This window comes from Pipistrellus hanaki (genome assembly GCF_964339955.1).
Source record: "Pipistrellus hanaki genome assembly, chromosome: 16".
Classification (NCBI taxonomy): Eukaryota; Metazoa; Chordata; class Mammalia; order Chiroptera; family Vespertilionidae; genus Pipistrellus; species Pipistrellus hanaki.
Genome location: NC_140518.1, coordinates 32,268,427 through 32,291,664, shown reverse-complemented (window position 1 = coordinate 32,291,664; position 23,238 = coordinate 32,268,427). Strand labels below are relative to the sequence as shown.

At 43.0% G+C, this 23,238-nt stretch overlaps 1 protein-coding gene across 1 annotated transcript in view; it reads right to left on the bottom strand.

Moving 5' to 3' along the window:
* The window catches only part of VPS53 (VPS53 subunit of GARP complex), a 138,000-nt gene that overhangs the window by 73,123 nt on the left and 41,639 nt on the right, over positions 1-23,238 (bottom strand). Inside the window, exons 7-11 of the mRNA XM_084862898.1 lie at positions 22,988-23,107; positions 15,658-15,736; positions 12,156-12,299; positions 11,543-11,685; positions 8,306-8,447 (exon numbers count right to left, since the gene is read on the bottom strand). Of these exons, the coding sequence (XP_084719024.1) occupies positions 8,306-8,447; positions 11,543-11,685; positions 12,156-12,299; positions 15,658-15,736; positions 22,988-23,107 (628 nt within the window). The remainder of the gene's footprint in view (positions 1-8,305; positions 8,448-11,542; positions 11,686-12,155; positions 12,300-15,657; positions 15,737-22,987; positions 23,108-23,238) is intronic.

Below are 23,238 nucleotides of genomic sequence, written 5' to 3'. Positions count from 1 at the left end.
AAAAAATATTCAACATCATTACTTGTTAAGAAAATGCAAATCAAAACCACAATGAGATATTACTTTACACCGTGAGGATAACTGTAATTAAAAAACAAAACAAAACAGAAAACAGCACATTCTGGCGAGGATGTGGAAAAATCAATACTCTCCTACATTGGTGGGAATGCAAAATGGTGCAGCTGCTGTGGAAAACAATTTGGCAGTTCCTCAAAAGTTAAACACAGAGTTACCATGTAACCCGGCAATTCCACTCTCAGATATATTTCCAAGAGAACTGAAAACATATGTTCTCACAAGAGTTAGTACACAAATCACAAATGTTCACAGCATTATAACAGCCAACAAACAGACACAACTCAAATGTCCATTAGCTGGCAAATGGCTAAACAAAATGCATATCCATATAATAGAATGTTATTCAGCCATAAAAAAAGACGGAAGCGCTGATATGTGCTACACAATGGATGGACCTTAAAAACACTATGCTAAGTGGAGGAAGCCAGGCACAGAGACCACAGTGATGATTCCCTTTATATGAAAAGTCTAGAATAGACAGACCCATAAGGACGGAAAATAGATTAGTAGTTGGCTGGAGTTGGGGGGAAGGAGGAAATTGGAAGTGATTGCTTGGGGTGGGGTGTGTTCTTTTGGGACAATGAAAATATCCTGGAATTGGATAGTTGGAATCGTGGCACAATCTTGTGAATATGCTAAAAAATAAAAAAAGGAATTGTATATTTTTAATGGTGAGACTTATATGAAATTTTGTTATATGAATTGTATTCAATTTTAAAAATAAAATAAGCAGAGGGAAAAAATGTATTTAAAAAGTGGAATTTCAATTGTGTAAAATGTATAGAATGAACACACCCCAATTCTCATCTGTTTGATGGGAAAAGAAATGACATTTTGTCTGCCTTTTCATTCTTGCCTATAATTTCCAAATGTTCTCTCTCTCTCTCTTTTTAAAAAAATATATATATTTTATTGATTTCATGATTGGGTAAGGGAGCGCTATTTCCTTGTTCTGACAGAAGTCCCTGCTCTTGGGCAGAACTGCAGAGCCCTGCCCCCTCCTCTCTCACACGCTCCCTAACGCAGGTGTTTGGTGTTGGAAGCCTGAGCTGGAGGCTAAGTCACTCTGTGTGGGCTTTTATAAGTCGGGAACCTTTTGCAAATACTCTTATGCTCAAACAGCATGGTCAAAAATTACACCTACAGCTTCTATATTTATAATGTACTTTTTAAAACTGGGCAAATATAAATGTATATTAAAATGACCTCTATAAGCCAAAGGACAATTCTATTCAGAAAGGCAATTTATGCAATGGCAAAGAAAAGGAGAAATGCAGCTGCATTAAGTGGGAAAAATTTTAATTTCATTTAAAATTCTTTCCAAATTCAGTGTGCCACTTATAACAACTTAACCCGACCTACTCTGCTTTTATGGAGGCTGAATATAGTGTTTATCGTGAGTCTAATCATCAAGTCACTAATTATCATCAAGTCCCTAATAATCATCAAGTCACTAGTAATTCACACCGAGACATTTGCTTTTAATTTCAAGACTATTACAAATTATTTTGAATCCCTCCTCAAGGGTCAGGAGTTGAGGCAATTAGCAAAACACAGTGGCAGCTCACTTCTTTCAGTAATAGTGACAGCACAGGGCGTTAAAAACTTGTTAGGGCTAGCTGAGTTTGCCGACCACTGTCATATACTACCCTTTACCTCTTTGCACACAATATGCCACAATTGCCTAATCCTCACAGCTCCCAACTAGTACACGGTAACATTTAGTCTAGTCCAGTGGTCGGCAAACTCATTAGTCAATGGAGCGGTAAGCCGAGGTTTGCTGACCACTGGGCTAGAACAACAACAAAAAAAAGCCCTGTCCTTAAATTTTTTTTCAGTCTGCGTTTCTATCAGATGTCAAAGTCACATCTGTCCAAAAAGAGCTAAAGACGAATCATCACACTCATCTCAGAAGGAGCTCTTTGGTGGCAGATCTTTCCAGGTGAGCTCCTCACCCCTCAAACTCACCCTCATTGTTTTACTGTCAATCAATCAAGGGGGGTGGGCTTGGGAGCATCTCTGGTCAACTGGCTCCTTGGCTGACTTCTCACCTCCTCCATAACCTTCCAAGGAATTCACTAACTTTCTATGAAATTGGGCATATTAAAGATTATCAAGCTATATTCTGGTTCATTTTGTAGTTTATTCTGATACCCTGAAATAAAAAGGTGGCCATTTTTGTGGCCATCAACAAACACAAAAAACCCCACACATCTGGTATATCCCAGGAGCAAGGCAGCATGGGAAGGAGGTAAAGAGACAAGGAATGGCAGGTCTTCAGGAGGGGTGCCAACAGCTAGACTAGGGGTCAGGCCATTTGGAACCCCTGGCTCAGCCCAGGCCAGGCTCCTTCCAGCACTGACTGTCCCGGATCTCTGCTACAGGTGAAGGTGTCGCCTTACTTGGTCCATGGCAAGGTGATGCAGGACCAAGCTCAAAGTGAACATGACCTACGGCAAGAAGCACTACCTTCACATCTTCCCATGGCAGGCTGCGAGAACTGATTCTCCAAGAAAGAGCACACAGGAGTTCTGTTGCCTTTCTAGAAACTAGTCTTTAAGGAAAAATCCTTATGGGGACGGAGCAGTCATTGTCAGGCCCTGGAATGCAGAATGATAACTAGAATGGAGGTGATCAAGGGGAAGAGTTTGACTTCAAGAAGTTGAATGATTTGGAGAAGTCTGTGGAGACTCTAACCAACCGAGGGGTGAATAAAGAGCTCATAGTTGCGCAGGATTTCCTGGCCAAGAATTTGTAGCCCAAAACTCTCTGCAAACTTGATAGGAGGGAAAACAACTGAACTGGAGGAGAATTTATAAATCTATTATGCCAGAAAATTTCAAAAACAGAAGACCAAAAAGGAAGAGATGAGTGAAAAAGATTCAAGTGCTCCTAGTTTGACCAGCCCCCACGCCAGAGCACAGCATTTGCCAGGACAGAAGGCTGCAGTTCAGGACCTTGGTCCTGGCAGAGGGGGTGAATGTGGGTGAATGTGGAGAGAGGCCCTCTCCTCCCTCAGTAGGTTAACAGTCAGCCTGCCATTTTGACATCCCTATATTGGTTTTCTACAAAAAAAGCACTGTCTCCACAAACTTGCACACAGCTCCTGCCAGCTTTTCACGGTCTGTGTGTGTTTATTTGGTTCCATATCCGCACCTTGATGAGAGGGGCCTTCTCTGCCCACGTTACTCTGGCTGTTTTGACCTTTGGAACATTTCCTAGCACAAGCGAGGCCTGAAATGTCGTGGGACCACCCCAAGCTTACAGGCTATCCTGGTCATCTGATACAACAGGGCCATTTGTTCCTCTGTAATCCTGTAGCTCCCTAAATGTAAAAGCAAAATCACCATAAAGTAATCTAGTCAGAGAAGGGGAAGAATATCTGAAAACAGGTATCTGGCTCAAATGTTTTTTAAGCATCCTTTGTTGGGACCCATTTCCCATACAGTTAGCTAAATTACCTTATGCTCTACCAAAAAGGAAGAGATGAATGAAAAAGATTCAAGTGCTCCTAGTTTGACCAGCCCCCACGCCAGAGCACAGCATTTGCCAGGACAGAAGGCTGCAGTTCAGGACCTTGGTCCTGGCAGAGGGGGTGAATGTGGGTGAATGTGGAGAGAGGCCCTCTCCTCCCTCAGTAGGTTAACAGTCAGCCTGGAACATAGGACCTTAGGGGACACTCCCAGCTGGGACCTGTGCCCAGTGCTTAAGCTTCTTTGCCCCCAAACACGTCTCTGTAGGGCTGAACCCTGGTTTCTGCTTGAAACCAGGCCAGAAGCATGGCTTGGCTAGGGCGGAGAGGAGAGCCAACATGAGGAAATCAAGGTGGGGTTGAAGTCAACCACCTACTTCGCGGGAGAGAGACAGGTTTCTTTCAATGTCATTGCTGGTATGCACTTCCTTCTGTGACTTGCACTGTCTTTAAGGGCATTTTCATGGGTGTTGTGGCCCATTTTTCCCACAATACCACAATTGCCTGGGGCAGGGTGGGCTATAAGGAGTCAATGGAAGAAAAAGGGGAGCATCTGTAATATTTTCAACAGTGAAGATTTTAAAAATAAATAAAATAAGTAGAAAAGAGTTGACAGAGAAGTGTGTATATATACCAGTATGTGTATATTACACACATATTTCTACTTTTAAGTACAGAAAGTGCCTTGTGGTTCAGCTGTATCTTATTTTAATAAAGTCATAAGCGGCACTGAATAGGTAGAATCTTATGGTCTTGCCTTAAAACTGAGAGCTGCTGCCTCTACTCTTTAAGCCTAGTGCCTGGAGGGACTAACTCCTGATGCGCCCACTCTAAGGCAGGTCTTGGGGGTTGGGAGTAGGGGGGACAGACAGGATCCCATTGAAATCCCAGAATTTTAGGATTGGAAGGGTGGGGACTACAGAAGACAGTAGAGGGGTAAACAAGTGAATGGACTCTAGGCCCAATCTGTGCTCTTACTCTCCTTCTTCAATGACAGTAGCTCAGTTTTCCTATATTTATATATAAGCTATGTGGCCTCAGGTAAGTTCAAATGAATAGAGCACCTACCTCTTATAGTTGAAGTAAAGTGAGTGATTTTAGGAAAATACACCTAGAACAGTGTGGGTCACAGTGAATGTTCAAAATAAGTTAGCTATCATTCTGTGTGGATTCCACATTAGAGTCTGTTAGAGAAAAAAGTTTGGAAGTCTGTTTTGGACCATTTCCCTCATTTAAAAAAACTGAAAAATAACATACTTTTGTTAAAGTATGTAAATGCAAAGAATATGTTTTTAAAAATATGTAAATGCATTTGTATAAGAAAATTTCAAGCAAAATACCAGAGTAGAACGAAAAAAAGAATTTCTTTGCTTCTCCACCTACTCTCACTCCAACTTCCTTCCCCAGAGACATCCACTGCTATCATTTCCAGACCTTTTTCTTACAACCTTACATACATAAACATGTTTTGCTTTTTACATAAATGGAATTATACCATATGTATTGGCCTGCAAGCTTACATTTGTCATTTAGCCATGTCTGAGAAGTGTCTTTTTTTCCTGTGATAGCAGATCTACCTCCCATTCTACCACTTTTTAACTGCTGTGTGCTACTGCACCGGCCGGTCAGGGCAGAGAGGAGAGCCATTCTCTATTTAACCATTCGTTAAGACCGGACATTACAGAAATCTCCCTTTTTTTGCTTTTAAGGCTGCAATTCACCTCTTCCTTGGTATGGATTTTTCTTTGTAGCCTTCACAGCTAGATGTGAAATTGTTGCCTCAGAGTGCATGCACATTTAATTTTTTTTTTTTTTTTTTTTAGAGGAAGGGAGAGGGAGAGAGAGAGAGAAATATCAGTGATGAATCATTGATCAGCTGCCTCCTGCACACCCCACACTGGGGATTGAGACTACAACCCGAGAATATGCCTTGACTGGGACTCAACCATGATCTCCTGGTTCATAGGTCAATGCTCAACCACTGACCCACACCGACTGGACATGCACAATTAAATTTTTTGATAACAAAAATTTGCTCTCCAAAAAGACTGTACAAATTGTATACTAGTACTAAAATCCAGTCTTGTTATTCTTATAATAGTTTTTGCCAACCTGATGTATGGAAATTAGTATCTTCTTGTATTTTATTCACATATTTATTAGCCAACTATTATTTCTTCAATGAATTTTCTGCTTACTCTGTACTCATTTTTCTTGAGTTATCTTTTTCATATCGACTTACATGCTGGATGTTAATCATTTGTCTTATGTAGCTTAAACTGTTTTTTTCCTACTTTGTGGTACGTCCCTTAATTATGTTTGTGGTCTCTTTTTCCACACAGAATTTCTCTCTTTATGTTGTCAAATGTTTCGGTCCTTTTCTTTATAGCTTCTGGGTTTTATGTCTTGTTTAGTCCCTCTAGTACTCTGTTATTAAAGGAGAGACTATTCTTTTCAGTTAACTGAGAAGGCAGTACACTGAGTTACAGCAGAGTCAAAACTGGACCACACGTCTCTCTTGGTTGCTGATTCAAGGATTTTCCTACCCAATCACATCGCTTCTCTGTTATAACCAGCAGTTGTTGTTTTTTAAATACAGTTTTAAAGGAAACTCAAGAGCTATAACTCTCAACTTTGATTTCTTCCTCCCTCCCTCCCTCCTCCTTCTTGTCTGCCTGCACAAGGTCTGTTGCTCTTTGCATGATTAGGAATCAGAGATGCGTCAGCCATGATTCCTCTACTCAGGGAGCTCAAGTCTGTGTGTGTATGTTATAAACAGAAACTACCATAAAACATAATAATTTCCCATGGATGGGAAATCTGAAGGAAGTATATTCCCTGTGTTAGCAGGGAACCTGGGTTTCCAAAAAAGAGGTTTTCAGAGAGTCACTTTGGGCCTAGACTTTGCTTACATGGTGAGTAAGTGATTGAACCACTACAGTCCAGCTTTCCAGGGGAGGACAGTCCTCTGACCCATGTCCTTTGTGTTTCACCTTTTGGAATTTCTCTGACATGCAAGTCTGTACACATGGCTTTGAAGTTTATAGAGACACCTTGACCTGTTTGCTCACCAGAGACATTAAGAAGCCAAACCCTGTAGTAAAAACATGTGCTAATTATAATAAAATTCAATAGTTAATAAAGTAATAAGGTATTTGTGACTAATTAAGTGAGGTCTCTGTGACTCACAAAATTGTGAGTCTGTAAAATGGGGCCCATCCTATCCTATCTAATAAAAGAGATACATGCAAATTGACTGTACTTCCACTACACCCACAAGCCATTCCACCAGCCAATCAGGAACAAGTATGCAAATTAACCCAACCAAGATGGCGGCAGCCATGGAGCTGGAGCAAGCAGGAGGAAGCCAAGCTTCTCACTCACCCTGGCTAGCCCTGGCCTCCGCTCAAGGCTACAAAGTTTCAATTATAGAAGATAAATAAATCCCAGATACCACAGCCTCCACTTGGGTCGCTGGGGGGGCGGGGGGGTGTGGGCGTAGCCAGCCTGCAAACCACCACAGGCCCCTTGCCCAGGCTGCCCCATGCCCCAAGGAAACCCCACCCTGATCCGGAACACCCTTCAGTGCAAACCAACCAGCCCCCACCCGTGCTCCAGGCCTCTATCCTACCTAATAAAAGAGTAATATGCCAATTGACCATCACTCCAACACACAAGATGGCTGCCCCCACGTAGACACAAGATGGCTGCACAAGATGGCCAGCAGGGTAGGGCAGTTGGGGGCAATCAAGCCTGCAGGGGAGGGCAGTTAGGGATGACCAGGCCATCAGAGGAGGGAAGTTGGGGGGGCGACTGGGCCTGCAGGGGAGGGCAGTTGGGGGAACCAGGCTTGCAGGGGAGGGCAGTTAGGGGAGCAGTTAGGCATCAATCAGGCTGGCAGGGGAGTGATTAGGGGTGATCAGGCTGGCAGGCAGAAACTGTTAGGGGCAATCAGGAAGGCAGGCAAGAGAGGAGTTGGGAGCTAGCAGTCTTGGATTGTGAGAGGGATACCCAATTGCCTGTTTAGGCCCAACCCCACCGAGATCGGGTCTAAATGGTCAGTTGGGCATCCCTTGAGGGGTCCCAAATTGGAGAGGGTGCAGGCTGGGTTGAGGGACACCCCCCTTCCCGCATGCACAAATTTCGTGCACTGGGCCTCTAATGCTTAGAAAAAATGATAGGCCATTCTAAAAACATGGACTACTCCCCAGTTCAATTTTTAGTCAGGGCACATGCCCAGTTGCAGGCTGGATCCCCAGTGGAGGCATGCAGGAAGCAGCTGATGGATATGTCTCTCTCATTGATGTTTTTCTCTCTCTATCCTTTCCCTTCTCCTCTCTTTCAAACCAATAAAAAATATATATTTTAAGGCAGATTCCATAAAAAAAAAAAAAAAAAAGATAGACATATTTTACAATTGTCAAATCTCAGAGGAAGGCAGGGGTAGGTGGGTGGGTGGGAGAGATCAACCAAAGAACTTGTATGTATATATGCATAACCCATGGACACAGACAATAGAGTGGTGGAGGCCTGGGGTGGGGAGCAGGGGTGGGCTATAAGGGGTCAATGGGGGGAAAAGGGAACATATGTAATACTTTCAGCAATAAAGACTTTTTAAAAATAAAATGAAATAAAATCAAAACATGGATCACTGCATAAGAGACAGACAAAGCACCATACCATGAAAGACTAGAATAAAGCCCAGCTACCCAACCCAGGGCTTTCCTGCCCCAACCTCCCTCGGGGAGTTCTTACCAGAGCACCATCTGTCAGAGTGCAGCCAGAGAAGCGTTTTGCAAGGAATCCCTCAAAGTTAGTTGTTCTCTGAATAGCAAAAAGAAGCAATTTCACTTCAATTTCCTTAGCTCTGGTCCGCATAATCTTGGCAAGTTCTGTCCTTCAAAATAAAGAGATAAGAATATTGTCAAACAAATAGATCATTCAAGATAAGACAAAGTAAATGTTTTTTTCCAATGTTTTTTTTTAATTTTTAAAAAATTTATTTATTTGAGAGATTGATTTGTTTTTCCACTTATCTATAAATTCATTGGTTGCTTCCTGTATGTGCCCTGACTGGGGATAGAACACATAACCTTGGAGTATAGGGACAATCCCCTAACCAACTGAGCTATCCATCCAGGGCACAAAGAAAATGGTTTTAGCTTATATATGTATTTGCTAAAGTATGTGGTCATTTTAAATCCTGATCTGTTACCAACTCATTTTGATTCCTGGGAAATAGATATTTATCTATCTACATAGAAGGCTAATATGCAAAGTGTCCCCTAGGGAGTTCAGTTGGGAGACAGGGAGTCCATCGCTCACTCTGATGTGCGCTGACAAACAGGGGACGACGTGGAACAAAGGCAGGCCCCAGCCAGGAGCAGGGGAAAGGAGGCCCCAACCGGCAGCGGGAAGGCCCCAATCGGTTCTGATTGCTGGTCAGGCCTATGGACCCTTCCCGTGCATGAATTTTGTGCACCGGGCCTCCAGTTCTAAATAAGAATTTTAAGGTAAAATTATCCACCAGTCAAAAAAATAACAAAAAATCAAGGATTATGGATACCAATTTGTTTAAATTGTTATTGGTATTTTTAAAATATTTAAACCTTTCAATACTTTGTTAATTATATATATAAAACAGTATTTTATAAAAAATGCATATTTTCTATGTAATTTCACAAGTCATTAACCACTGAATTACAAAGCCCTCTGTCTTCAAAGAAATAACCTTCTCCTTGAACAGAGAGCAAGAACCCTGGAAACACAGGTGAGAGACCAGACTTTCCATGTGAAAAGAGACAGGTATGTGTTTAGGTTGTTCCTGCCTGTCTATGTGCCTCTCATGTGCTCTGTTTCAGAATATAAATTGGCCAGGAGCAGTGACATAAGAGTTTTGAACTGAGCTATGATCATCACCCCCCACAAATGAATGATAAAATCAAACAAGGTTTATCTGAGAATTATATATCTGTAGGTTTTGAAACAGTGAAAGCTTAGTAGAAACACTGCCAGTAGCTGACACAATAGCAGGTTTGGTGTAGTATATACTTCCAGTCTCCCGCAGACTTCATTTCTCAGAGTTAGTTTGCAAGTCACTGAACTGTAGGCTAAAGAGAATTACTTACCAGTTTCTCGAGGAATTCATCTTTCTTTGCTAATCAGGACTTAGGAAGTGATAACCACAACTGACCTTGAATCAATACTAAAAGGTTATCGAAATCTATTATAGCAAACTAGTAGCCCATTGCGTGATATCGTGTGCAGTAGGCTGCCTGCCACTTCCAGGGGAGCCAAGCTGCTTCCCCGGGAGGTGGGCCGGCTCCCTTGTCCCCCGAGGCCCTCCGAGGCCGGGGCACTCCAATGGCGACGAAGCAAGCGGCCGGGGCACTCCAATGCTGACGGAGCAAGCGTTCAGCCCCGGCCGCTCCACACCCCGGAAGCCCTCTGTCGCTGTGACGACAAAGCCAGCATTCTGCCAGGCCGCTCACACTGCCCGCTCTCAGTGGCAGGACTGGGGGACTCCAGTGAGGCTGAGGGGACTGGGTGCCGCCATCTTGTGGCTATGGGCTCCTCCATCTTGGTGATGGAGTGATGGTTAATTTGCATATTACCCTTTTATTAGATAGGATGTGTTTCTTAAAACAACAGCCAAAAGAATGTACAACACAGAGTAAACCCTAATGTAAACTATCGAGTCCGGCTGATAATAATGTGTCAGTGTAAGCTCACTGCTTGCAACAAGTGCATCACTCTGGTGAGGGAATGTTGATAATGAGGGAGCAATATATGTGTGGGGCGAGGGTATATGGGAAATCTCTGTATCTTCCTGTCACTATTGCTGTGAATCTAAAATTGTTATAAAAAAGAAATTCTATTAAAAAACCCAAACCACAAAATCAACAGCCAGTTTTCCTTAAAACATATTCCACACCACAGTGTGCTTAAAGCTTGCAACTTGATTATAGTCTCTGTGATTTTAAGACAAGTGACTATAATGAATTACTCTAAGATAGCTGAGTTATGGTTAAATATGTAATTTTTTTATTAACCTGAAGTTAATGTAATTGTGAACTATTAAAAAGAAATATAGCTGAAACCGGTTTGGCTCAGTGGATTGAGCATTGGCCTGCGGACTAAAAGGTCCCAGGTTCAATTCTGGTCAAAGGGCATGTACCTTGGTTGTGGGCACATCCCCAGTAGGAGGTGTGCAAGAGGCAGCTGATCAATGTCTCTCTCTCATTGATGTTTCTAACTATCTCTCTCTCTTCCTCTCTGTAAAAAAATCAATAAAAAATATGTATTAAAAAAAAGAAAAGAAATATATAATAAAATCCAGTTACCACCACTGCTATGGTAGAGTTGCAAGTAAAAAATAAAATATTTTGACTCTAGCTTTAGCTTTGTCATAGATATACTGATAAAACCTTCTTGCATATGAAGGACTATGTGGCCTTGGGTTACACTCATGGACACAGAAGACAGGTCTTTAAAATGCTTAGAACACTCAGATGCCAATATTATTAACTACCCAACGATTATAAATATTATAGAGTGGGAAATTTGTTCAATAAATGTTTCCTGATGGTTTACTATGTCACTGAAGTGGGTACTAACCGTGTCCTTATGGAACTAGCTATCTATCAAGTTAGAAAAGCAAATTGATAATGGGTATATACAAATGCAAACTGATATATGTGATATAGACAAAGAGGAAATGTGGGGCAATGAATCACTCACTATAGGTAAATTTAGTTGATGAATCTTGAGTTGGTGAAGCCAAGAAGACAGACTGTTCAGGCAAGGGCTAGGTCAAAGGAAAGTCCAGGAGCGAAGACGGAAGCAGGGAGTGGGGCAGTAATTGAACATGAAGGTGCCATCAATCATTTGGTGGGATCAGGAAGTGATTCCAATCCACAAGACAACATGGATCCACTAAAGACAGGAAGACTGATTTCAATTAACACCCAAACCAGCGGAGTTGAAATCTACCTTGTGACGTGGCAAAATTCTACTGCAATCCTCTCGGTCATGTACCACTCACGTGGAAACATTCGGCCGAATTTCTCCTCATAGTCCACAAGCTGGCGTTTGATCCAGGCGTAGCGTCTGTCGATTTTGTCCAGCCAGGCAACCTTAGGAAATGAGGGAGCAAAGTCCACCCCAGTATTAGTAGCACTGACAGTTTAAGGAAAGCAAAAACACGAACCAAGAAAAACACAGCCAAACTCTCTACTTTTCATGGTTTCAAAGCATCTAGGCTACGTTTTTATTTGATCCAGAGATTTTTACCGGGGGTCCATGAAAAGGCTTCAGAGGTCTATAAATTTTCTGAAACTGTATGCAGAGTTTTAGGCAGAAGTGCCTTTTGCTGGAGAGATCTGTAGCATTCATTAATTTCTGCAAAGGGTCAGTGACCGCAAAACCGTTAAGAAACACTGAACTCTACAGTTAGCCACTAGCATTCACGGTTCAACAATCAACTTTTTAAGACAGTAATAATAATAATAATAATAATAATAAAGTATAAATCGGGAGGCTTGAGAACACTCAATTTTCAATACAATTCAACTGTCACATCTGATCTCATTTGGTCAATACTTACATCTTGGTTTTCTTGAAAAAGGACAAGGTACTCTGACAGATGCTGTTTAATAAACTTTTTAATGATTTCCTGTTTGATTCGGGGGTCCAAAATATTAGCAATCAGACATGCATCTCGTAGGACATTGCTGGGTCCTCCTGGCCTCTGTTAAAGCAAACACACACCAGTTCAGAAGCCAGAGACCACCTTTGACTCTCCTGACAGCTCTGCCTCCCGCTCCTCCCTCGCAGTTATTACTGCTCCCACTGCCCTGACACTCACTCCTCTGCTGCGGATGGCTATGTTCGCTGCTTGTTCCCCGGTGAGAGAATCATTAAGCTACAGAGCAGTAGCCAAAACGAGAGCTACTCTGTCAATCAGCAGTGAGACATTCTGAAAACCATGGCCTGTAATGATCACAGGAAACTTTGTTTTCCCAACACCGAAACTGCAATCGCCGTGTGGGAGAGCCCAGGAGGCAGGATGACCCCAGGCTCACACACCTGTGCCGCTTTCCCTGCTTCCATCCTCAGAGTCCTATTCTTTTTTGGACTGTGTCTCAGAACTATGATACACTTGCAACAAAATTGTTATTGTAATGTCAGTAAACTTATTAGCTTTCAAACATTACATTTAATCACTGTTTTATTTTAGGGGGTAGGGAGGGAATGCCGTGAAGTAATCTTTCATTAGAGAGCAGTGCTTTGGTTATTCTGAAAAACAAAACAAAAACAAGAGTGACATACTTCCTCTTACTCTTTCACGTAAAGAATCTTCAAGAGTTAAATGGCCTCCAGAAAAGTGTTTCCTTGCTTCAGCTATGACATGGAGAGAGGTAGATGCTACATTTGTACCAAACACCACGGTGGCATTTAAACCCAAAAGCAAGTTTCATCAGATTTCTTTTACAGATCCTCAACCCCCCAGACATGTAGCTAAGGTAAAATATTATGCTGTCAGCCCTTTGACCTAAAAAGAAAGTTGAAGGGTATGAGGGGCTGCACACCGCAATGGAAGACCTTTGTCATCTGGGAAGGTCTTTGTCGTTACCTCCGAAGGCCAATTCTATCTCGATGAACCTTTCTTTCTTTTTCTTTTTTAATATATTTTATTGATTTTTTACAGAGAGGAAGGGAGAGAGATAGAGAGCTAGAAACGTCGATGAGAGAGAAACATTGACCAGCTGCCTCTTGCACACCCCCCACCGGGGATGTGCCCGCAACCAACGTACATGCCCCTGACCGGAATCGAACCCGGGACCTTTCAGTCTGCAGGCCGACGCTCTACCACTGAGCCAAACCGGTTTCGGCTCGATGAACCTTTCTTTATGGCACCTCACTGCATGAGCCTGGCCGGCTGAGTGGACCGCAGTAAAAAGAACACCTGGAATCTACTATTGGCTTGGCTAAGTAGCCACGCAGCTTTGGCACAGTTATTGAACCTCATCTGAAAAATAATGGACTTGAACTACCTGAATGAGTGAGGACCTTCCAAATCTTTGTGTTTTGTCAGTTCTATCCAATTTACCCACCTGCGCTGAAATTTATGTTTCATAAGGGTTCTCGGAGCCGCCTCAGAGCGCAGCTGTTAAAATGCTGACTACCCCCACCCCCCCCCCCCCCACCCCCGAGTGGCTGATATGCCATCCTCTGCTCAACTCCTGCTGTGGGTAAGTGTTTGATCTAATAGAGAAATCACGGAAGCCGAACCCTGAGCTCATGGGTTCAGATTTTTTCATTTCAAAAGAACTTCATAGGTTACTTTAAATAATAAAAAAATATATATATATCGTGAGTTCTATTTCTGAAATAGAGGTAAAAGCACAAGGTCTTTAAGAAAAGTCAACAACCATTAAAAAAGACAAAAGAAAACTAAAAACAAAACAAAGCCCACTGTTACCAGTCAGAGAAAAGGGAAGCGAGTAGTTAAAGAAAACCATTTTAACTTCATCTGCCTGGTGGGATCTGGGATAAAGAGATGCCGTAGGTCACAGTTTCTGTCTTCTAAGTAACAAGCTGGGCTTCCTCCACATCTTTCGGAAACTTCCTGAAACGGACGAACAGCAGATCTGACACTAACAAGAGTCTAGTGCCGATCACCTGTGAGTACCTTACAATCTCTATTCACAAAAACGCTTTCCAACATCACCTCCCCCAGACTTACGTCAAATGAATAAGGGACACACCGTCTTCAAAGGAACAAGCTTTACAAATAAAGTGTGTGATTACCAAAAGACAGGCACACTATGGACAGACTTTAAAGTCAGAACAGGTTTCCTACAGAAAAAAGTAATCTACAAAGCGGGGGCAGCTACCCCCACCTACTTCTTAAGTTTCTTTTATGGAGCACACACAAAAATGATTAAGGTATTTCCAGTTATTGAATTATACCACAGATTCCGAAAACGTTCCTTGGCTCCGTAAATAAAAATATACCCACCACCTCCGCCCACGACGGGCAGTGAGGAATGCTGCCCGCCCGGGTGTGCTTTGGCTCATCTCTGCACTGAACAATTCTCTCTCTTGAAATAGCCCAAATAATAGAGGAATAAAAGCTTCTGAATGCTCTTCCCTCCCTGACACATGCAAAGCATTAAGATTATGTCTGCTGCAGTTTAAAGGTAGAGCTAAGGGCAGTCCACCAAGCACAATGCCAGCCAAGGGAGGCAAAGCTTGTTACATGAGAGGTGTAAACAAGCTCACAAGCGAAACACTGCGGGCTGCCCGGACACAGCACAAACAGCTCTGCCACCAGCGAGAACGAAAGGGATGCATGCCAAAGAACAGGATTCTGATGGTTAAAAACGAGCCTCTGAACTGTGTCACTCCGAACTGTGTTACATAAGCTTGTGCACTGCCCTCCCAGTTGTCTTTTCACCAAACTGAAACCAGTAAGTTATATAACAATCCTAAAAGAACTCTGCGGCTTGAAGATTAAAAAAACACACAAAAAAACACAAAGCACACACATGAGAAAAAAGGAATTTACCGGGCACACAAGATATTAGGTTTGACACACATTAAATTAAACCAAAACACATCCTCACACCTCACATTCTGATGCTGAAAGAACATAAGTGAGGAATCAACATCGCTTGGAGATATTTGAAATCAAGAATGGTCTCATTATCCCGGACGTCTGGCAAACAGACTGATGGCTGCCAGCGAACACTTTTGGAATGATAAATGGGAACAGTAACTGTAGTGAGTGTGAATTGGGTAAGGATGGTGGTAATATTAAAGATTGGAAAGAACATGCAAAACTATACCTTGGGCCGGGACCAGTTTGGCTCAATGGATAGAGTGTCGGCCTGGGGACTGAAGGGCCCCGGGTTCGATTCCGGTCAAGGGCATGTACCTTGGTTGCGGGCATATCCCCAGTGGAGGGTGTGCAGAAGGCAGCTGATCGATGACTCTCTCTCATTGATGTTTCTAACTCTCTATCTCTCTCCCTTCCACTCTGTACAAAAATCAATAAAATATATTTAAAAACAAAACAAAACAAAACAAAACAAAAACTATACCTTGGAACCCTGGGAAGGAAACGCTTCTTCAAAATCAGCCAGGATCTGCTGTCCTAACTCAGTCTGGGCAGCCTTCACTCTGTAGAGAAAAGAAAACACATCATTGTCTGGTAATTTCCAAATATCCATAAGTAATTATGCAAAGATCTATGGAGGTCAGAACTAGTGGAGTCTTCAGAGACAGGAAGGGGTAAGGCGACTAGAGGAGAGGTCACACACTAGTTAGCAGCAGGTTTACGACCAGGATCCAGGTTTGTCTGATTTAAACACAACGTGGGTTTTCTATAGCCATAGATTTTTCTATATCCAAGTTCTTTTAGGACATGTCATATATTTACAAAATACCATTAGGTAGTAGTTATACTATAGGAAAACGCTCTGTAATAAGGCCCAAATCAGATACAAACCCATTCTGAGTTACCAGTATAACTGCCCACCTGCTCCTCGGAGTAAAGAATGGGAGGAGAGCTCCGTGCTCTTTCAGAGTTGTTTTTTCCAACCAAGAAACCAAGAGCAGGTTCATAAGTTTTAACACATGAATAAAAAGAATGTTTTTTAGAGTAGAAAGAATAGCCTCGCCATACCAGCAGACAGCAGCTGCATGTTGCTGAAGGATGCCTAGGACCAAACCAGAGACGGTCGGACCTGCATCACCACCATTTGTCCACCAACCAGATCTGAAATATCATGGCTGACATGTACACATGAGGAACTGTTTGACATTGAAATTGGGACTCAATTGCCGAAACTGGTTTGGCTCAGTGGATAGAGCATCGGTCTATGGACTGAAAGGTCCCAGGTTCGATTCTAGTCAAGGGCATGTACATTGGTTGCAGGCACATCCCCAGTGGGGGTTGTACAGGAGGCAGCTGGTCGATGTTTCTCTCTCATCGATGCTTCTAACTCTCTATCCTTCTCTCTTCCTCTCTGTAAAAAAAATCAATAAAATATTTTTAAAAAAAAGAAAAGAAAAGAAAAAAAAGAGCCGGGACTGGTTTGGCTCAATGGATAGAGAGTCGGCTTGGGGACTGAAGGGTCCCGAGTTTGATTCCGGTCAAGGGCATGTACCTTGGTTGCGGGCATATCCCCAGTAGGGGGTGTGCAAGAGGCAGCTGATCGATGACTCTCTCTCATCGATGTTTCTAATTCTCTATCTCTCTCCCTTCCTCTCTGTATAAAATCAATAAAATATATTTTTAAAAAAAAAGAAAAAGAAAAAAAGAAATTTGGACTCAAAAGAACTGTTGGCCCAGAAAGAACTCACTACAGACTGATTCATTTGCCTCTCAGCATAATCATTATGGCTTGTCTCAGTTTCAGTTCTTATAAGGGTATTTCTTGGATCACATGATCTCACACATCTAAAGGAAATAATGAACAACATAAACTGATGAACAAAAACAGACCCAGAGAAAGAGAAGCAGCGATCAAACTCTCAAACCTCAGAGGGGAAAGTAGGGGAGGGTGGGGGTAAGAGGGAGAGATCAACCAAAGGACTTGTGTGCATGCATATGGGCCTAGCCAGTGGCCTTGGACAACAGGGGGGTGGGGGCATATGTGGGGAGGGGTTTGGAATGGGAATGGGGGGATGAGGACAATTATGTAATACCATAATCAATAAAATTAAATATATATATATATTAGAAATAATAAAGACCAAAATGATAAAGATGAACTGCTACGTAATTGAGAGTGAAGGCCACTGAATGAAGATTTAAATTCACTCAGAAGATTATGAATATCAGAACTGAGTGAGTTATGATGAAAATCAGTTAAAAACGAAGGGACAGTACTTGACACAGTGGTTTGCATGTACATGAGGAGCTCAGGAAGTATTTTTCAGCTGAAATGAAGGAGAAAGCAGCACAGCTGGGATGAGAAAGTAAGTGTGTGCCCTCGTGGTCCCCTGCAGAGCTCATGTCCTCTGCCAGCAGCTGGCCCTGCCCCGCCAGCCTCCGGAGCGGGGGTGGAGCACGGCTCCGAGGCCGATGCTAGACTGCCCTAAAAGCACCATAAAATAGTGTTCTTCCTTTCTTGGTCTCCACCCTGCTACTTTGGAATTAACTTTATGAAGTTTCTAGAAATAGTGAATAGTTCAAAACCACAATTTCTTTGGCTACTAGGCAGTACCTAGCAACCTACTGAGATTTTTTTTTTTTTAAAGAGAGGACAGGCAGGACCCAAAAACACTGATTTTTCTGTGGCATAGTCATAATTATGCTTTTATTTTAGAATAGATTTTTCCACTATCTTCAAAATGTTTAAAACCACTCTGATAGGGGAGTTTGCAGCCTTTTCGGTTAGTTTTCAAGGGGGCTAGAAATGACTGAGATCAGGCTATTACTTGCATGGCTCCCAAGTCAGAATCAAGGCCATCCATCCAGAAGTGCCCAAAAGACAATGGGAGATATTGCTGACAGGAAAGAGAACCAGCTTTTGTAAAGCTGGACCCTGGAGGCCTTGTGACTCCATGTAATGGGCTGGGCAGACAGACTCCCCTGGCGCCAGGCCACAAGACCGAGTTCCAGAGCCTCGGGCCCCTCCTCCTCCTCTCCTCTGGGCAGCACTATCCCCTCCCAGCCGCGGGGGTGGTTCCTGGAGGGGCGCTCTGGGCCAGTCTCAGGACTCCTGAGCATCTCAGTGATACCGATGGGCCCCGCTCTGCCTCTGTCACCCCATCATCTCTGAACCCCATCTTCTTACTGGGTTTAAAACTGGGGTGCCTGAGAAGACAAGCAGAGGCTTGGTGCTTCCCGAGTGCAGAAGAGAGGTGAAGTATCAGGCTGTGATCTGCAGACCACCTAGTCATCTTCAATCCATTTGTTAAAATTTCTTTATTGATTGTGGTATTACATATGTGTCCTTATTCTCCCATTACCCTCCACCCCCCAATTCATGCCCTTACCCCCAGTTAGTTGTCTGTATCCATTGATTAGGCTTAGATGCATGCATACAAGTCAATCCATTTTTATTTATTTATTTTATTTATTTAAAAAAAATATATTTTATTGATCTTTTACAGACAGAAAGGGAGAGGGACAGAAAGTTAGAAACATCAATGAGAAAGACATCGATCAGCTGTCTTCTGCACACCCCCTACTGGGGATGTGCCCACAACCAATGTACATGCCCTTGACCGGAATCGAACCTGGGACCTTTCAGTCCGCAGACCGACACTCTATCCACTGAGTCAAACGGGCTTTGGCGTCAATCCATTTTTAAAGTCACCTCTTAAGATAGTCTCGATTCAGCTGTGCCACTAGTGAGCCAGGCATAATCATAAGGAAGCCATTTCCCATACCAGGGCTACAGCTAAGAATAGTTGTGAAATAAGAGGGTGGGGATGGAGGCCTCTCTAGCACTGACTGTTCCACAACCCCCGTTTTGAGGCACTAGCTGCCATCAGCACCCATCTTTATAAGAGACTACAAGTCAGATGCATAACTCATGTTGGAGCCGAAGAATAAGCTTCCGCACATAACGGTTTCCAAGCGTAGTGTTTAAAGTGTCTATCAGCGATTCCAATGGAATTTACTGACATTAATGATGGTGTCTGTAAACCCAAACCACGATTCCATGTAACATCAGGGGAAGATGTGAACAGCAGTCTTTACAATCAGTTGCCTAAACAGGATTCAGGGGGAAAAAATCACTTGAAAGAATCTATCTTCAGCTTGACTCCTTTGTTTATATTCCTTCCTCTTTTAACAATGAAAAGTAAATGCCTACTGTAAAGAGATGGAACGGCTGAGACTCTGTTAGCAGAGCACATAGAAGGGTCGAACTACCAAGATTTCCTAGTCACTCTTATGAAAACCAATGTACAACTGGTAGAGAATAGGACAGTAAATAATAATTCCTCCTGGCATCCAAATAAGTTCTGCCTGGTTGGGTGCTGATCACCCTTAGGAAATAAAAGATTCCCTGTGCTTCCTGGAAAGAAAGGTCAACCAACTGGCTCCTAGCATCCTCCATGCCACGTGACTACGGGCTGCCTAAAGGTGCCCTTTCCTAAATGTGTTATCAGTTTTCATAAGGGGTGGTAGCAAAGGGGCAGCAATTTAGGAAAATTATTTAGACATTTGTAGCTAAAGTAACCCTGATGCTTCCATTACCTTGTGAATGACAGTCCCAAACAAAATACAAAGGTTCACAATAAACTGACCTCCCAAACACTTGGTGTGTCCGGGACAGAATGGTTAATTAGCCACATTAGCCTGAGCTGCTTCATTTCCGAACAGACAGGCTCTGTAATCTCAACCCAGAATCTTCGAGCGACTCAACTGGATGCTTTGAGAACATCAAGTACAGCCCCTATACTTTTGAAACCCTTACTCTTTCGAAACTTACACTTTTGAAACTAAAGTTCTTTCAGAAGGAACTTGTCACATACACACAGGTAGGCAGGCCTTTTCATTCTCTGCTTTAGTCTCTTTCTCCACTACATCATGTGATCGCAATCTGCCAGGTATCTCTCACATATAAGAGATTAGAGATAGCCCTGAAACATATTTTTAGTTCAAGGGTTTCAAGAGAATGAAAGACTCTTCCATTCTTTCTTAGGAAATATTGACTAATTACTAGAAACATTTGCTTTCATGGATACTCTTAAGCCAGGAGGATTTGTAATATGAAGAAGATATTAAAAAAAAAATCTTTCCTTCAATGTTATATTAGTGTTTAAGCATTTTCCAGAGGGGTAGTTGGAAAAAAGTAACTATATTTAAATCAAGATCCATGAATTTTATATTTTAAATGCACAGGCAAAGATTCCAGAGTATAACCTTTTATATGATTTCTATAATTTATGGACAGAAAGCTATTAAATTAGAGAAGCTGAAGCAATGCATAGGGTATAACTTGCCTTCTCCCCTCCCCCCAAACAAATAGCTATTTCTATCATTTCCAGATGGTTCTACCATTGCTATGTAAACATCAGAGAGGAAAATCACCAGAAATGATGCTAAAAATAAGAAGTCTGGACTTTCCTCAAACTTTTAATACCCTCTTGAAAAACAATTGTAGTCAAGCTCTGAAAACAAGGTTTTTTCTCTTGTGTTATTTTTAGCGTTACTTAATAATAGTACATGCTCTATACTAACCTACAATTTCTGCAAATAGAGGTTTTCCACTAAAAGAAAAGTAAATCCTCCTGAGTTTGCAGCAGCCATACATGATAATGAGTGTTTGCAGCACTGAAATATACTGACGAAGCGTTAGCTTTTCTCTTTATAAGGGGAATGTTATTACAACGGAGATCACAACGTTATTCAAGTTTATAAAACTACCTTTCAAAAAAATGTTAGAAAGCAAAGAGAACTAAAAGAGCACATTAGCTTGTGTGTCTCTGAGTTGCTGTTTTATAAATAAAATTCAGTTTTGCCGTCAACAATGCTCATCACAAACAACCAACCAGTTGGTATCCAACCCCTCAACACATCTCCTTGACCTCATGGCCATTATTTTGGTGTGGTCCTTATCTTCTCTAGTCTAGAACATAGACCAAACCCTCAGTTTCTCGTACTTCCAGACTTCCATAAAATACAAGTGAGATCCTGCCCCTCCTGCTCAAAACCTTTCATTGCTCATCAAATAAAGAATAAGTTCTCCAGCAAGGCATATGAACTCTGACCTTGACTACCTATGCAGACTTTCATTCTCTATCACCTCCCAAAGTGACAGGATGCTCTTTCTCTTCTATTCTCCCACCCTCCTTTTTATCTTGATAAGATCCTTCCCATTCTTTTAAAATCAGATTAAAATTTAATTCTTCTGTAACCCCTACCCTCAGCCCCTGAAGGTTCATTCCATCAATTCCTCCTCTAAGATCCTGCCACGCCTTGTAAAGCAAATACCAGTTTTACTGTATCTGTGCTATGATGAAATTTTATATTAGTGTTTCTCTTCTCTACACAAAAATGAACTCCTTGAGCAGAGAGTGTTTACTGCTTTTCTTGTGCCTGTGGTACTCCAGCACAGGGTCTAGGACATGGAAGGTGCACAGTAAATATCTATTAGGGAAACGAAGGAAAGAATAAACGAATGGGAAAGACAGATCAACTCTGGATCATCATGAGGAGAGAGGGAGGAGATACTGCCTCCTTCCCTTCCCCCCCATCCACGGAGAGCAAGTCTGCCTTCTCCATTCAAACTCCCTTCCTTCTCGCAGCTCATAAAGCCCTATTTGTCCACTCTCTTAGCTGCTTTCCGTCCCCAGAATGACATGGCGACCAGCCATCTCTAAGTGTGAAGGCGTTAGGAAGGACGAGGGGAAGGGTGGTGACTTCCCTAGTATTCTGCCAAGCTCTGTTCTGACATTCCTTTGTAATTCTTTGGCATTTCCATTGCAAGAGGGCACACTGAGTGCATGTTGCCATCTCCCCTTCCTGCCCCAGAGCCAAAGAAATAATAAAAAGATTTTAATAAAAATCCAGACCCGTACAAAAAAAGATGTGGTCAACTAGAAACTCAGAGTCGTGTGTGGTTTGTTACAAGGAAATAGACAACTGGGAGAGTTTCCCTCACTAATACAGACAACTGAGAGCTGTTGAGATATACAACCTGCCAGCTGCCACTGCAATAATGGTAGGCCAGCAACTATGTGACACGGGCAGCTTTGGAAGACATGGTCAGGAGCTGGTAAGGGTATGATGGATGGGAAGTCTGCATCACAAAGTTAGATCAGATGCCATCTAAGGTACCTTCTTATAATAGGACTACAGGCCCAGTGGACGAAATCTGTGTGTGTGTGGGGGGGGGGGGGGGGGGGAGGTCGGGGGGTGTCTCTCAGCCCAGCCTGCACTCTCTCCAATCTGGGACTCCTCGGGGGATGTCCGATGGCTGGTTTAAGATCGATCCCTGTAGGCCTAAACCAGAAGTCGGACATCCCTCTCACAATCCAGGACCACTGGCTCCTAACTGCTTCAGCCTGCCAGCTTGATTGCCCCTTAACCACTCCCCTTCCAGCCTGATCGCCCCCAACTGCCCTCCCCTGCCGGCCTGATTGCCCCCAACTGTCCTCCCATGCTGGCCTGATCGCCCCCAACTGCCCTCCCCTGCTGGCCTAATCACCCCCAACTGCCCTCCCCTGCTGACCTGTGATCACCCTCAACTACCCTACCCTGCTGCGACCCGCCTATTCCATTAGGACCCGCATCCTCCACCCAAGGTGGCAGAGACACCAGGACGGGCCTCCCCTGTGCAGCACACGGAGCAGCAGGATCCCCAGGTCTCACTGCCTGCCTCTGCTATGCGCATGGCCATCTTGTTCCAGCACTTCCCAGCACCACCTTTTCTTAAACAGGAAGGTCGTTTTCTCTGATGACAGTACCTTTCGGAAAGCTGCCGGATCTGTGGAATTCCCATGTACTTGTGGAAGTGCTCTAGAACGTTCATCACACCCTGAAGAAGATTAGCAACTTCTCCATACTGCCTTCGCCTGGTCATGGCTCTGAAAGGAAATACGAAGTTGAGAACTCTAGAAAACCACTAAGGACACAAGAAACAGATGTGGAACAATCTACTCTGAACTCTAAAACAGACATCACTGGAACAGGGGGCAAGAGTGGGCTAGAGGGCGTT